Source organism: Rhinolophus hipposideros, assembly GCF_964194185.1.
Source record: "Rhinolophus hipposideros genome assembly, chromosome: 3".
NCBI lineage: Eukaryota > Metazoa > Chordata > Mammalia > Chiroptera > Rhinolophidae > Rhinolophus > Rhinolophus hipposideros.
This window is the reverse complement of record NC_138049.1, coordinates 28,565,987-28,583,572: the sequence shown is the minus strand read 5'-3', so window position 1 is coordinate 28,583,572 and position 17,586 is coordinate 28,565,987. Positions and strand designations below refer to the sequence as shown.

The window sequence follows — 17,586 nt, the reverse complement described above, 5'->3', positions numbered from 1 at the left end:
AATGAAAGCTTCTGAGCCAAACTGTTTCTCTCTTAGCCTCCCCGGAACTCTCAGAACTATGCTGCGTGTCCAGTTGTAATTATCAGCCCACTTTCAGCCTTGTAATAACTGCTTTCTCTACTTTACTCAGGTGGCTTATATTTTGTTTTGATATCTAAACTGTCCAATTTTTTAAATATATAAGATTTGGTAAGAAACCTCAAATCCTTCTGGAAGCATGTGAAATATAAAGGCTAAATAAATAAATAAAAGAAAAAAGAAAAATGATAAGGGCCTGTTTCCATAACACCCAGACTAAGTGGTGATGTAGGCCCCCAAAAGGTTGGTAACTGAGGAAAGAAAAAAATGGACTCAGTGGATATTTCAAACATACTCAACAAGACATGCTATTTGATTGTATGTGAAGAATAAGGAATCTTAACTCTCTTTTTCTCTCACATTCTATATCTAATCTTTCAGCAAAACCTGTCAGAGCTGCCTTCAGACTTTATTCAGAATCTGGTCATTTCTCAGTATCCAAACTCCTACCATCTTGGTGCAAACACCATCATCTCTCTGCCTCGATCACTCCAATGACTGCGGGAGTCTATTCTCTACATTCTCTGCCAGAGAGATGGTGGTGTTTAGACCAGAGAGCTCCTTATAAAACTTAAGTCAGAACATGTCACTTCTCTGCTCAAAACTCTCCGATGGCTACCTTCTCACTCAAATAACAAAGTCATAAGCATGGCCCACAAATCCTTATGTAATCAGGCCCCTCTCAGCTATCTGTTGTCATCGCCTACCTTTCTCCCCCCTCCCTCACATCATTTCAACCACACTAACCTTCTTGCTGTTCCTAATATGCCAGACACAAACTCTGACCACAGATCTTAGTATTTAGAATTCCCTTGTCCTGGAATGCTCTTTTCTCAGATACCCATCTGACCTACTCATTCACTTCCTTTAAGTCTTTGCTTAGATATCACCATAAAGCCCTCTGATTACCTAAAAAATGTAAGCTCCACACTTGCCACCATATCCCCCTTTCTTGCTGTATTTTTTTCAATAACATTTACCCCTATCTCATATCACAGATAGGCAGATTAAGTAGGTAGATACATAGGTAGGTAGGTAGGTAAGTAGGTAGGTAGATAGATAGATAGGTAGATAGATAGATAGATATAGACATAGATAAAATTCTCTTTTTTTCAATTGACTACTTCCCCACACAAGAATATAAGACTCAGGTGGACAGAGTTTTAATCTGTTTTGTTCACCTCTTGTCCAGAATAGTGCCTGGACATAGTAAGTTCTCAAAAAAAAAAAAAAAGAAATTGAATAAATTAATGAAGACAAGGAATGGAGATGTAATTGGTTGATGGAAAACATAAAGAGAAAATCAGACTCCTTGAAATGGAACATCCTGGTGGGGATTTTCCAGACACCCTTGGAAATTTGATCTTAATGACCTTGGAAAGGCCATTAAGAACCAAGTGATGTCACATAATGGAAGGAATAACAGAGTTCTTGCCATTTAGAATCTGAAGATCTCACATGGGAAATGGCTATATACATTAAAATATGATACAATAATATATGATACAATAAAATATGAATAAAGTAGATGAGCAACATAAATAATATTGAACTTTGTCAAAATCAAGGTGTCTCTATAAGCAGTCACAACAGTAAGTTTGTGTGGTTTGGAGAGCAATTCCAAAAGAGGAATTTCTACAATTTTAGCCATGGTGCATATGGAAAGAAGTGAGTTAAACGACATGATTCTCTTAGATGTATAAGATGATGTTGTGCTTATTTTAAAAGTAATAGTGCTACTTTCATCACACTTCATATCTCTTTATAACAGACTTGATTTAAACCACTTACACAATTCTGGTACAACACTTCCGAGGTTGACAATTAGCTTAAGCTTTAAGAATTTCATATACATTAACCTCCTTAGCTTTTTTATGGATGAGAAAGGAACATCTTAAATCCTAAACTGACATGTGACTCTATTTTGCCATTTAGTCATACAGTTTTCAAATTACAGATCCAATAGGGAAACAATTTTCTGCTCATGAGTAAGAAGTCAGAAGAGTAGAGTTTGGATCTGGTCTCCCACGAACCAACTGCCCTGTGACCCTAACCAAGTTACACTAGTGTCTCTCCAGAGTCAGTCCCTCAATGGAAATTCACACTGAATTTGATGATTTCTATGTTACCTTCCAGTACTGATTTTACAATTCATATTTACTTTTCTATTATGTTTATAGATGTAATGAAAAAAATACAACTATCTTGAAACTTAGAGTTGATAGTAGATCTTACGTAATGATCGTCTAAAAAATTTTCCTAAGTAAGCTCAGGTTCATGATTTTTTTTTTTTAAATCTGTTTTTTTGTTTGTTTTGGTTTCTTTTTATTACCTGTTGGGATGATTACAAGGGATCCAGTTCACTTGAGGGTCTGGGATATCCTCCAAGTATGGGTAGATAGATTCCCTGTTGAAGTTCCAGCCATAAATACCATCTTCTGGAGTTACAATAATGTGTGCACCCTGTTAAAAATGCAGCTTTTTAAAATATTTCTCAAATAAGCAAACAATCAAAGAGGGGTATGCTAGAGGACCGAGGAACTGAGCGGCTGAGGAATAACCATTCTGTATTGTTTGTTTGTTTTTTCTTTCAGTTTTATTCCTTTGTTTTCTGTTTTCAATTAATTTTCTTTGCCCAACAACTTTCATTTTCTAATCCCAACTTCGTCCCTTCTTTATAACTTTTTCATTTTTTTCCCTAAACACTAATAGCTTTGCAGGTTACTCACAGGTTTGTTATCCATTGCAGTTCTTAGCTTGTCCCAAAATCACCTCCCTCCCTGAACTTTGGCCAGTTGTTGTGCCTAAGTGTGTAGGGATTGATTTATAACTCAAATTCTCTGCTTCACCTTCTCCTCTGCTCCAGCCTTCCCTGCTTCATACCCTGCAAATGGGATTACTGCTTCTCAAAAGGAAGGGGCCAGACACTGCTTACCTGGAGGGTGTCAGGTCTGAGCTAACCCAGGCACCTTTGTGTGGAAGAGTCACCTTGAAACCTGCTCTGGCCCTTAGGAAAATAGTTGGATTAAGAGTGAAAAAGAATCTCAAAATTCTTGATAACCTTTTAAATTTTCATACGTACAAGAAAGTATATTGATAGATATGTCTTGTGTACATCCTTAATTTCCATCACACTTCATATATCCCTCATCGATACCTGATTTACGAATATCTTTATTTAAACCATACTTGTTTGAACCACACACTTAACCTTAACCCTTCCTTTAACTCAAGGGCTTACTATGCATTAACATATATACTTTTATCTGTAATTAGAACGAGGTATGAAATGTGAAGTATATGACACATACTGCTAAGTAATTTGCAACTTAAGTTTGTTTTGAACAAACCCCAAAACTGAGAAAACAAAAGTACACCAAGGCCTCTGATACTCTAAAAATCGCTCCCAGTCCCTGACTCATTTCTCCTCCACCCTCCATCTGTAGAAGAAAAGGGCAACAGTGTCGTTATATTTACAGCAAGTTCCTCAAAGATTTGCGCCCTTTAATGATAACCAAGCTGTTCTTTTCTTAACTTTATCTCACTATTCGCAAAGTAACAGTGTCCTTTTTCTAATAATTTGGAGAAGGAGGTAGGACTCTGGCTGTAAAACAAAAGTCCTTGGCTACCCTGACACGTTAAGATATGCCCTGACACATGTGTAATTAACCCTGATAATGAGCCTGTCTCCTTACACCCCACTCTTTCTCTACATAGAAGCCAGCACATTCAAGAGGTGGTACCTGTTTTGCTGCTGATATGATCGCTCCCTCCAAAAGATCCAGATTTTGGTTCATTAATGCCAATGCCTCTTGATGGGACACTGCTGTTAAGGTGGCATTTGGCAATATGACTGCATGCTCATAAACAGCCGCAGTAAAGGTGTCCAGGGAGCTGGCCGTTAAGACACAAAACACTGAAATTGCCACGTAAGTCAGCAGTTGAGACATAGTCATGCTGAAGTCCAACGATTGCTGAAAAACAGAGCAAGTCCTGATATTTATAGAGAGAAACCAGAATAAGTCACGTGGGTGCCAGAACTTAGTACTTTAAAGACAAATCAAAACATGTAACTTTAAGAAAACATTGTAGTTTTACATCATAAACATAGAAAACAAAATTTTATATGACAAATGACCCTTCCTTATTGCACTCCTGAGGGCTGAGAGGATTATTCAAGCCATTCTCCATGTAGATGGCTATTTTCTCCCTGGGTATGTGTCTGAATCCAAATTTCTTCTTTTTATTAACAGAAAACACCAGTCAACAGATTTAGTGCCAAGCGTACTCCAGAATGACCTCATTTTAATTAATTTCATCTGAAACTGATAACCTACTGTGCTGAGGTCTGGCTGCCTGCCGCTTGCAAAAGTTAAAAATCGAGAGACGTGGTTGGTGGAAAGAAAAGCAGGTTCATTCAGAATGCCGGCATTCAGGGAGGATGGCGGACTCCAGTCCAAAGCCACCTCCCTTTTCTAGAACGGGCAGAAGTTTTATAAGTACACAAGAAGAACAAAGGAAAGGGGGAGTCGGTCATACAGGTTCAAGGACTGACATCCTTCCTGGGGTCTGGCCTGTTTAAAGACAATGTTATCTCCAGACTCTAGACTTGAACTTGGCAAGTGTAGCCTGGGGCCTTATGAGTATTCCTGAGTCTGGGCGCCTGAGAATTAAGAAATTGCTCTTTTCAGGTTAGGATGTTGTTAATTAACGAGATATGGGTGGCCTTGAGGAAGGGAACAAAACAGAGTTCTTCAGTTAATCAGTGAGGGGAGAAGCAAAGAGGAAATAGCTGACTATCAGGGCAGATCTGACTGCAGACTAGCTAGGTTTAATACCAGGTGGCTAGTTAGCAGGGATATGCGGTGAGTCAAACTGCAAAGTAGCTAAATCTGATTACGTTATTGGTTTACTGGATTTCACCCTCACAGAACTATCCTATTTCCAAATAAGGTCACATTCTAAGGTACAGATGATCACAACTTAAATATAAATTTTTAGAATTCATACCTTTTAGGACTTCAGCACATAGCAGTATATGTAAATAATTTGAAGAATAAATAGGTTTAAAATTTTGAAATTATTATTATCGTCATATGAATATTTAAACACTATACTTTATTCACTTTAGTTTCCTCAAAATGGGGAAGCCAGGACAAAGACGAATACAAAAGGGTCATTTATTATCTATTGCTATATAAAAATTATCCTAAAATTTAGTGGATTTGACCAGCAAGCATGTATGGTGTCACAGTTTCTGTGGGTCAGGAATCCCAGGGCAGCTTAGCTGGGTGTCTCTTTTACAGTCCAGTGTCTCTTTCCCAAGGCTGCAATTGAGTTGCTGACTCAGGCTGCAGTTATCTCAAAGCTTGGCTGGGGAGAATTCACTTCTCAGCTCCAGGCTCACTCACATGATTGATGGCAGGCCTTAGATCCTCATTGGCTTTTGCCCAAAGATGAGATCCTTGCTTCAGGCCATGCTAAAAGGCAGGCAGCTCATATTAGGGTATCTGGCTTCCCTCAGAGCCAGAGAGCAGGAGAACCCATCCAAGACAGAAGCTAGTCTCTTAGTAATCTAATGTGGGAAGTGATACCTCATCAGTTCTGTTGTAGTCTGTTCATTAAAAGCAAATCAGTAGGTCAAGCCTACACTGGATGGGAGGGGATTACACAAGGGCATGAATGAGGCAGGGATTATCGGGGACCATTTAGGAGGCTGTAGACCATAGGATTAATAAGAGAGTGTAAACAATGACAGGGAGAACAAGAATGAGAACTAAAGAGAGAAACAGGGAAATTGAAGAGAGAAAAATAATGGAAAAAGAGTTTATAATAAGTAGAACAATTCTGTTTCAGTTGCAAATAAGTATAACATGTTTTATATTTACAGAACTAGTGTTTATGATTATCCATTTAATAATTAGATTTTATTTCGGATGGTGTTTTTATGTTCAATTTGCAAATGAGTATGTCTGATTCTTTTTTTTTTTAATTTTAATACTGTAATAAATTTATTATGTGGCTACCAAAGTAACCAATAGGCTGTGATTACGCAGTCCTCCTGAATCTACAGCAAACACTAGCTCCCTCTACTTGTTGACCTCCTTTTGGTTTTCCTTGGGTGGGGATACACATACTTCACAATGAGATGTAATCGTTACATAACAATTCATAAAAGGAAGCTCTGAAATAAATAAGAAGCTCCACTGTGTTTCCAATCTAACATAGAAAAAGCTTGAAAGTCGTCTCTCCCATCTTCACAACAATGGGAAAGCAGAACAACTGAAAATCATTAACTTTTGTTAGCTGTATCAGAGAACTGAGGTCATAGGACAAACCATTGCCCCAAAATGGGAGAGACAGGCTTACCTGTAAGCAGAAGTCTACTGTTGGAGCCAGTACTGGAATCTATATAAAAATGTCAAAACCTATGGAAAATTTTTATAAGAGTTTATTTGAGTCAAAACTGATGACAATTGCTGGGAAGCAAGATCACAAATGCCCAGGAAACTGACAGTTTTGCAGTTTCTTTTATGCATTTGAAATTAAGAAGGGGATGTAAGGAAAATTATAAGAAAGTGGGAGAAAACAAAGCAGGGATTGGATTACAATAGTTAACAAGATTATATGCTCCCTTGAGGGTGGTTTCACTTGAGGAGTCTGAAAAGGCATTTCAAAGGTATGTTACCCTAGATTCACAGAAACAATGAGCAGGGCTTGCTTAAGGTAAAGATAAACTTTTTACTAAAGAAGTTATATTATCTGTACTATGACTACACACCATGACCTGCCCAGTTAGGTGTTTATGATCAGATCACCTTAATATAGGGAAGGAGCATGAGGACTCCTTTCACAAAAGACGCAAGTAGGAGGTTGGATTCCAAGCCTGCTGCCTACGTGCTGCAAAACACAGAACTCAGGCAGACGTTAATCAATCACACAAAACAAACCATCCGAAGGCTATTGAACAAAGATATTCCATTATGGCCATTCCAGTAGTTAAAGCTACCACAAATAAGCCATAGGTTGTGTTTTACAAAAGTTAAAGATAAACTTGTCTCTATTCTTTTTGCATGTTACAGAAGTTAGAGATAAATGTACCATTGTTCTTTCCTCCTTTATCCATACCAAGCAATTTTTCATAGAAACAAGAAAACACATAAACCTACCGATGGGCAGAGGGGGTCTCTCTTCCACTAGAGATTACAGACTGCCACTCTGTCTGTGGGGTGGCCTTCCTTGTCCTACTTGCTCTCTGCTAAGTACATTTACTTTCACTTTGAACTCGTAACAGCGTTTCAATTTTTTCCTACCTGAAGCCAAGAAACTTCTCGCCCCAGGGCTTGACTCCCACTCTGGGTATTCCTCTGGCTGCCAGCAACCCTGTGATGTTACTTTCCATAGAACTTCTTTTATTGTCCACAAGTGGAACTGGTGAGGCACCAGCAGTATCTCCTACAACACCTAAACTGGGTCACCTGATCACTAATGCCACTGCATCACCTTTGACATGGAATCTACAGTGTGACAAATGCAGCCTTGCTGCTCATACAGAGTGGAGAACCTGGGACAATTGTCTCCAACAAACCTGTTATGTGGAGATAATTCTTGATTAATACCTCCAGAGTTCTCCAGTCAAACCTGCATAGAAGGAAAGAATTGTCTCTTGAGAGGAAAAATGTGACATCTCACTTCCTAGAGTATGTACGAGACCCACCGTAGCTTGAATTTGGCTGACAAAGTGGTGATGACACCAACCCAGGCATCAGGCCCCAAAGAGAACTCAACTGTAAGTCTTGCCCAGAACAAGTGTAGAGAACCAGAAACAGGAGGAAAGGAGGGGAGAACAAGGACCAAATACGGTGGGCACTGCCTCTTGCTCTTTATGTCCCCAGCACAGTGTACACAAAAGACCTAATAAATGTGGCTTTTAAGGACATGGACTGATTCTTGCTCCAATACTGCCATTAGCTACCCTGTTTTCCCAAAAATAAGACCTAGCCAGATAATCAGCTGTAATGCATCTTTTGGAGCAAAAATTAATATAAGACCTGGTATTATATTATATTATATTAGACCCAGTCTTATTTTACTATAAGACCGGGTCTTATATAATATATATAATTATATGATATTATATATACATATATATCATAAATATGTATATAATAATGTATATATACATATACATTATATGTTTGTATATATGTATATATAATATCATATAATATGATATTATATTATATCATATCATATAATATCATATTATATGATATTTTTATAATATCATATTATAAAGATAAAGATATCATATTATAAAGATAAAGATATCATATATCTTTATAATATATTATATGATATTATATGTAGATAAAAATTAATATAAGACCCCGTCTTATTTTACTATAATATAAGACCGGGTCTTATATGATATTATATCTACATATAATATCATATAAGACCCGGTCTTATATTATAGTAAAATAAGACGGGGTCTTATATTAATTTTTGCTCCAAAAGGCACATTAGAGCTGATTGTCCAGCTAGGTCTTACTTTCAGGGCAACAGGTAACTGTAGGACCTTGGATAATTAACATCCCTTAACAGTTATCTCCTAATTGATCCAGCTAATCCAGGTGATCCAGTGAGGTCAATGCAGCTGCTGATCTCACAGGGTGATTTTGAGGATGAGATGAGATGAGCATTTGAGGACATCTAGTGAACTCTGCAGAGCCATCGGCATACGTGTGTATATATATGTGTACATGCATGTGTGTGTATGTGTGATGTGATTTATAATAAGAAATATGTATTTGATTTTTGTCCCCACAGGGCTCCTGAAACCCTTAGAATTTCCTTAGTGATAAGCGCAATAAGGGTGTCTTTTGTTATGTTATGAGGTAACTTTTGGAAAGCAACTAAGACCTGGGGCTGGTTGCCTGTGGGCCAACCTTGTGATTAGAACTTTCAGTCCCAACCTCAGCCTCAGGGTTGAGGAGAGCGGCTGAAGATTGCATTCAATCACCACTGGCCAACAATTTAATCAATCATGTCTATGTAATGACGGGGTTCAGAGAGCTTCTAGGTTGGTAAACACATAGAAATGCTGGGAGGGTGGAATGCTCAGAGACGGTGTGGAAGCTCAGTGCTCCTTCCCCATACCTCTTCCATCTGGTTATTCCTGAATTATATCCTCTTATAATAAATTGGTGATCAAGTGAATAAAATGTTTCTGAGTTCTGTGAGCTGACCTAGCCAACTAATTGAACCCAAGTAGGGGGTTGTTAGAAGCTCTGATCTGTAATCAGTCGGAAGCACGGGTGACAACCTTTCTTGTTATTGGCATCTGAATGGGGGGGGGGTGAGGGGCAGTCTTGTAGGACTGAGCCTTTAATCTGTGAGTGCTGATGCTGCCTATAGATATATAATATCAGAATTGAGTTAAATTGTATGACATCAGCTGGTATTGGAGAATTGCTTGGTGGTGTAGGAAAACCGCCCACATACATCAGAGTTGGGCGTCAGAATTATAGTTGGAGATAAGAAGTGGGGTCAGAGTCAGAGTTACGGTGTGTATGTTAAAAGGTTATGTTAGGCAGAAGGTAAGCATGAACAATAGGAGGGGTGGGCGATAATGTAACTGGTGCTTTGCACCACCCAGGTCCACTCCCCAGGGACTAATTTTGTGGTCAGAACATCCTTGAAAAGAGGGAAGTAAAATCCATCTAAAATTATCTGGTTTTTGACGCCCGCACAAAATGTTAAAGTTTACCTTTGATTTAACCTTAACCCCATTATAATATAGTTACAATAAATTAGCATTGTGGTTCCAACCACTGTGCCCCCCCCCTTGGTTCTTCTGTGTGTATTGTGGGTAAGGGCATGTGCAGAAAGGAATGGGATATATAACCTACACGTGTCAATTAAATGACTCAAGTCACACACAGGGCTGGGCCAGAGCCAACAACATAAGCTCAAGACCCAAACCCTTCTGGGCCGTTGTCTCCCTTCCTTTGGCCCGTTCTTCCCTTGGAATGTATCCTAATAAACTTTTCTTACTCTATACCTTCATGTGTGCTGATCTGTAATTCTTTACTGCATTGGCAAAAGGACCAAGCCATTACTATGGTAACAGTTAGGAATATGCCTCCTTGTTGTTTTAAAATACATATGCCTAGATATTGTAAACCAAACTTAATTTTAGACTGCAATAAAGAATAAAAAGCATTTATTTGAGCAATTGGAGCTGCAGCCTGGGACAGATTTAGGTAGCAAACTAAATTGTGTTCCACTGAGAAAAAGGAGAGTTCTCCTAGTAAAAGTTTCTGCCCACATTCTCAATGAAGTCTGTTTTATGTAAATGAGGTAACCAAATTGTGCAGTTCTGACTGGATGGGACAGGTCTCCGACCATTGGTAGAAAGACAAAACAAGGGTTTCCCAGCAGTGGTTGACTCAGACAGTGTAAACAAGTGGGGAATAGCACCGGAAGCCGAGTTCAGTCTGAGGTTCTGAGTATACACAGGACATGAGAAGCCCTTGTCAAAAAAAAACAAAGGCCGCTAGGCTCTTATCATTTATAAAATCGGGCCCTCGGTTGACCATGGGGAGTCCATCTCAGCAGATAAATTCCTCTTGGAGTTCACGTCAAGTGAATCTCCTCAGGGTCCACAATATTGATTTATAATGGCTAGAACACTGTCAAAGTTTATTGACATTAATCTACTTGATAAAGTTGTTTATATTGTGTTGGGGTTCAGAACGAATCACCCAAAGATGTGCCACTCTGGCATGCAGATTATTTCAAATAGAAAACAATCAAAGCCCAGAAGGCTCAGGAAGAACATTTGACCTTGCCCCTTATTTTGACAAAGGACTTGCTCCAGAAAGGGAGCTATCATCATAGATAACTATATTTTAATATGAACTGGGTGTGATAAACAAGGAGGAACCTAGAAAGATCCCTTTGATCAAAGTCCTCTCTGTGTCCCATTGTTTCAAGATGGCTCAACATGCATTTGTTTACTAAACAATAACTCTTTTCATCTCCCTATAAATTAATTGCCTTCTTTGCCCCTCCTTAGTTCTGAATGAAGTATACCTATGTGTTAAAACTTGATTTTCTCCTGTTAATCTGCTGTATGTCATTTAAATTACTTGACCAGCTAGAAGAACTAAGAGGGAAAGAAGAAAGTTTCCTCATTCCTGACATAAGACTATAGAGTTTTGCAATAGGACTTCATGAAACTACTTTTTGTTTTGTTTTGTTTTGCTTTTAATATAGCCCCTAATCATTATTATGCAGCCTGAACTGGTTCTCATGAAAAAAATTGTTTTTCTCACCAGTAAAATATATTCTGCTGCCTCAGAAATACTAGTTGAAGCTAGAAGAATGGCTTCACTCTCCAAAGAAAGAATTTAGATGAGGAAGATATAGCTGTGAGGACTGAGTCTGGCTGAAGTCTTCATTTAGAAGTATTCTAAAAACTTAATGGCAGTATTTAACCTCTCCTGAGACTGTGACCTTTAAACAATAGATCTGAAATTTCCTGATTAGCATTAGTGAGGTAATCTGTATAAACCCCCTGCCAGCCCCTTCCTCCCAAAAGATGTCCAGAACTGAAACAATCTTTTCTTCTGTTTTGCTAATAAACTCTTTGTCCCACCCAATTTATCCAGCCCAGTTTCTGCCTATAAATACCTTCCATTTTGCACAATTCCTCAGTGTCCTTCTATTGCTGGAAGTGGTGCTACAGGATTCAATAGGACCTTCAAGTTTACTGGATGGAATTTTTTTGTTTTTAACATAACTTATGGTAAGTAAGATAAAGGTCAGGGGAGAGGGGTAAAAGACAAAAAAGATCAAAGAAACAAAAAACGTGGGTGTCGTGCAGGAGACCCTGCTCGCTGCGCCATTTGTCATGCAGGGCGGCCTGCAGGGTCTCTAGTCCCGCTCCCTGCATAAGAACACAGGACATGGGGAGGCCAAAAAGGAACACCCACGGAGCCATAGGTAGGGGAGTCATACCACGATAGTCTCACCGGAGGCTGGAGTCACATGACCTGCAACCTGCTGTCTGCTTTTCTGCCTGGCAACCAACCGACTCGACTGGACTGACCAGCACAGCCTCGGCAGTTATATCAGTGGCTAATTGGCTAACTGGTTACAGCTGATGGTCAATCAGCCACAGCTGACGGCCATCTACTACCCGAGCCAAAACCCTTCCACGTGAGGCTGAAAGCCTGGAAACTGCTCTCTGGAACTGTCCCCACAGTGGGGCATTAAAAAATAAGGGGCAAAACAACTTTCCGATGGGCAGTTGTGTTGAGTTACTGTAAGCACTGAGAATTCCCATTGAATTCAGTGATTCTGCAGTTCCCTGTACTAGACAGAGGGGGCAGAGGTCGGCTTACATAAGATGCATGGGGTGAAGGGTGGTGAAGAATGTGGGGTCACCAGGTACTAATGCAGACTCCAGACAACTGTCTGGGAGAGAGAGGAAAGAAGCCTAGAACGACTCAACAGGAGGGCATCAGGAGGGAGTCAGGGACAAGAGTACCATCCAAGGATTCTAGTGTCCGTCCCAGGAGAAAGAATCCAGGAACGATGGAAACAGACACGAAGGACATTTTCTGCTGTCTAGAATGTCTCCAGCTTCTGGAACTGGATTGAATTAAATTAGGTGGAAATAAACACCTGGGGAAAATCTAGAAAAGCAATTGTCATACATTTTGTGGGGAAAAAGGGTATCCCCACTTTCAGAGTTATCCTCAATTGTTCCCACATATCCCAGACAGGCCCCCTGCTTTCATGAGTGTCTCTTCCAAGAATTAATCAGTGACCAACCAGAAAAAGGACTCAGGGAGCCAGGGCTTAGGGACCAAGGGTAACTGAGAGGAAGGTGACAGGGTGGCCCTAAGGAAGCTCCTAGTCTAGCACAGCCTGCAATAAATCTCTGAATACAAAATTGGGTAGATTTTAGGATAGAATAATTTCAGAAGGAAACAGGATATGGTCTGAAGGAAATAATGTATTTCTTTTTTATTTTCATTCTAAGTATCAAATTTCCATACAAATAGACCATAAGAGTAGAATAAAGAAATAGTGGGAACAATTTTAGTTAATTAAAAAGTTGTTCATAATTACTTAAAAGATGCCCTTGTGTTTTTTTTTTAATTTCCTGTATCTTAAATGACTGGGATCAAATACCCTCCGCATATTCAACATTTGCCCTATGTATTTAAAATGATGGCAACAACATTTGCATACATCAAAACAGTTAACACAAAAGGATTTTTCTCGGCCCTTTTTCCATTTAAATATGATTGACTGTACTATACATACTTACACATACTTAAATGCACCTACATGGAAGATGAATGCAGCTCCCATAAGTGAGTTGTACTAGACCTAATACGTAGAATTTGTACACACATCTATGGCTTTTTAAATCTTCTTTTGTGTTTTGTTTCAGCCAATTTTTGACATCTCTTATAAATGGCAGCAAGGGCTCTTTTTTTTTCCTCCCTCTCTTTGCTAGGCTAACCCTGAAAGGGTGCCAGTAAAAGGGGATCACTGCAATTTCCCTGGTCCCTGCCCTAAGCGCAGAGGGTCCTTCTCGAATACTCTTCCATACAGGGCCATCACTAATACAGGCAGAGGGGCTCCGCTCCTGCTCTTCAGACGTCCATCTTTTGAAACCTGATCAAAGAAAGCAAAGGATTAACAGTGCAGAATTTGGTTTCCAGCCCAGATACCCTCTCTGTCAACATCTCTAGTCAAAAGGTCAGATGATTTAGTGTCAAATGACCCATCATTTCGATCTAAAGGTCTAACAACAGAGGAACTTTGGGTAAAAATACAGCATATAAATATATTGTACAAGAGATTAAATAAGAGAATGTATAACAAAGAGTTCTTTTAACTTAGGAAACACTAATAGAAAGTATAAATTACTATCATTATTACAACTTCTCAAAATAACACACTCATGAAATAAGTTGTAGAAGCATTATTTAATGTAAGTTGGACCTTTACCCCATGCACATAAAGAGAACATTAGTTGCCAGTTGTCATCCACAATCAATATTTTTATTTTAATTTCCCCATAATCTCATTGTTGCCTTGGATCTCACAATGACATTTATGTAGAAAGATGAATCCCAAATTCGCCGTCAGAGCTTATAGGCAATCTAGAACCACCAATTGTCTTCCGTATGATAGTTGCCACACGTCTTTAAAGTGTTGTTTATAACGCTTTATAATGTGAACCACAATATTGCAATCCTGCCTAATTATTTCCACAGATTTTCATTATACCAGTCTACCCCAACGGTTGAAAAAAAAAATAGATCACCCTGAAAAACCTCCTACCTCATAATGTCTTTCAGGGGCAAGCTGACTCCCACTTAGAATGAGCTGTGGGAAAACATAACTTGTTCCAAATGTGCCACTGAGGGAGAATTCTTCAAAGCTGGTAAAAGCTGACCCCACGGGCTCCCCACAAGTTCTCAAGTCAGTGGTTTGACACTTCAGTAATGTGCATATCTAGGTAGAATACGAAAAGAGAAGCGGTCAGAAATCTTGGAAATATTTTCTCAGCAAACAACAAAATTTCAAGAAATAGAGGAATGTGTGTTAGGTTACAAAGGGTTTCAAATGGCAGGTAATCATCTGTTAGTAAATCCTAAAACCAATTTTGTGGGTCAGAATTAGCTTTTTTTTTTTCCAATGAACCAAAATGGAATTCACTAGAAATTTAAAAATCCGACTGCATTGCACATAATTATAACTTTGCTAATTCTAATTTGAATCATTTCATAAATGTTTCTTTTAAGTAAATATCTCTTTTAACTCAGTCACACATCTTGACTGCGCTGGGCCATGATGTGACCCAGACTTCTTGCTCTGGACTCTAGTTGAAGAGAGTTTGAGAAACACTGTTCTAAAGTAACGTGAGGAAAAAAACAAAACCAATGCGTGGAAGTTGAAGCTTTTTAAACTTGAACCTGGTCTTCTAAGAACCAATCAATCAGCTTTATGTTTTCACCTTGCGGCCAAGAGAACTAGTTCTGCTCCTGCTAAGACGGAACAAATAAGGTGTTTGGGGAGGAGGCGTGGAAATTCTGTGATAATTGTAACAATATTCCAATTAACTGAATCCAGCACAAATTTTAAAGAAATGCAATGAAGACCTAGAAGAAAAACTAACAAAGAAGCCGTCTTAACATATTTAAACATTTCTACCTGTAAGTAATACTGGCCTTCTGCTGTGTGCAGTCCATCAAAAGCACCGAGTGCATACACCTCATCTGATCGCTTCTCAGACATCTTGTAAGTTAAGTGACAACACAGGTCTTTCTGGCAAACTGTATAATTTCCTGTGCTTGTCTGAAGCTCGGTGAAGGTGAACTCATCAAAATAAATCATCCCCGGAAAATCAGACTGCTCAGATGAGAATGCCTTGACACTTCTGGCGTAAGCACTCCAGTCAATAGCTGCAGGGTGGGTAAGCTCACGCCGAGGCCGGGACTTCAGCTCTGAGAGCATCAGCTGGCCACTCTCTGTTTCCATGTCATAGTGATACACCTTGACTGCTTCAGGTGTGTAGATTCCACTCCCTACGGGCAACAAAAAGAAATACAAACATTGGGTTTAATTTTTGCATAGTGACAAACGAATAGAATCAGTCCAATCAGAAATGTAATATAAAGTTATGTAAGTGTAAGGATTTTCAAGATAGGTAAGGAGATAGCTGTTACATTGGCAGAAGTTCCAATTTGACTCTGCATCCTCCGTACGAGAGTACTTGTACTGAAATTATCATTTGACTTGGATGGCTTCTTTCACTTATTTGTTTTTTTACGTAAGCCATGCTTTTTTTTTCTTTTCTTTTTTTTTTTTAGCCAACTTAACAACAAACTAGAAAATTCCCCAAATGTGCAGATTCATTTTAGCTCTCCACTGACCTATCTAATTTATTTGTGTTTGAGATTCTTCATCCGGACAAATGGGTAATGGAGCCGTTAAGAGGGGAGCCTGCATTATCTTGAGCATGGATACTATAAAGGACAACGTGTAAAAACCCAATTAAGTCTAAAGCGCTTTTGTCACCTCGACAAGATGTAGTTCAGTATTACTAATGGACGTTGGCTGCAAAGTTCTTTAGATCTGGCGTTGGGTTTTCATGTGACTTGACCTGTCTCTAACCCCAATTTCCCCTCATGTGAAATTGAGATAATAATGTTTGCATCCTTCTTTACTCACAGGGATAATGTTCCATTTCAGAAATGTTGGTATAGCATCCCATGCTGTGATTAATTTTGTGACATTGCAGTTACTAAAACAGTCATTAAAGTGTGGCTTGAAAATCAGTGAAGACTGTCACTGCCACCTGGTGCATGACAGTTGTGAGTTACCTGTCATATGCATGCTGGTGTTGTGGGTATTTGCAGCAAGCAGGTTGACTCTCATGGCTCTGGCCCATGCCGAATGGAAGGGAACAGCTGAGAGGAGGGGCAGCGTGTTGTACCACGCCGTGGGGTAGAGAACACTGTCAACTTGAAGCTCATCCACCACCACCACAGCCGGGTCATGAGAAAAAATGTCAAAGCAAGTGAAAATGCCAAACTTCCCAAAGGGAGTGTCAAAAGTCACATGTTCTGAATCCTTGGGGAAATCAAACTGAATTTCAGGTGCAAAAAGATTGTACTGTTAACGACAAGCAAAGGAGAAGATTAGAAAGAAAACTGCCAAATAGATGTGATCAGTACCCATAAAGTCTTTCTCCTGCGCATGCTGATGTACATATTTAAAACTGTTGTACACAAATATATGTAAATCATACTCAGTATACCACAGTCTGCGAGTTTTTTCACTGTGACATTAATTAGAAAACAATTTTCCACAACTCATGAATCAACCAATGAAATTATATCTACAAATGATATTTAAAAGCGGAATATTTTTGTCTTAAAATCAGAGGTTGACTTTTGAATCTGCCAAATTTCAGATTGTTTTCCACTGCATTCCTTAAATTACCAACAGCACTGCTCGTGTGAAATCTAACACGTTAATAAAATAAATGTTGTCATGCCTCCCTGTGATACTGCTAGGTTTATATACCTGAAGGGGAGTAGATTTAAAATTAATTTAGACGATGTAATAGCTAAACCTTGTTAATGAGTAAGCCATTAGTAATTTTTTTTTCTTTTCAGCCTGATGATTGCTCCAAAACTCCATTTACCCTGGGCTAAAGAGTATAGCTTATATTTTTCTCAGGTTATTATTTAGCCCGATTGTGTATGTGTGCTCATAACACCCTTCTCCCCCTCACGAAGGATCCCGTATTCCTCAACTCTCCCTCAAGTGACAGCCCACCCTTCATCCTGCAGTGATCAGCTCAAGGAATGCACAGGGCCTTATTGGAGTCAAGGGATGGTGAGGTTTATGCAAGGTTTCTAGGAGAGAGAAATGCACTTTCCTTCGGGATTTTGTTGCGATAAGGAT

At 39.1% G+C, this 17,586-nt stretch overlaps 1 protein-coding gene across 1 annotated transcript in view; it reads right to left on the bottom strand.

The window, feature by feature from the left end:
- LOC308494162 (uncharacterized protein) overlaps positions 1-17,586 on the bottom strand; it is a 59,703-nt gene that overhangs the window by 37,726 nt on the left and 4,391 nt on the right. The window contains exons 4-11 of the mRNA XM_081041586.1: positions 16,497-16,788; positions 15,325-15,698; positions 14,452-14,625; positions 13,655-13,779; positions 7,582-7,666; positions 4,416-4,553; positions 3,822-4,052; positions 2,411-2,541 (exon numbers count right to left, since the gene is read on the bottom strand). Coding sequence (XP_080897712.1) covers positions 2,411-2,541; positions 3,822-4,052; positions 4,416-4,553; positions 7,582-7,666; positions 13,655-13,779; positions 14,452-14,625; positions 15,325-15,698; positions 16,497-16,788 — 1,550 coding nt within the window. The remainder of the gene's footprint in view (positions 1-2,410; positions 2,542-3,821; positions 4,053-4,415; positions 4,554-7,581; positions 7,667-13,654; positions 13,780-14,451; positions 14,626-15,324; positions 15,699-16,496; positions 16,789-17,586) is intronic.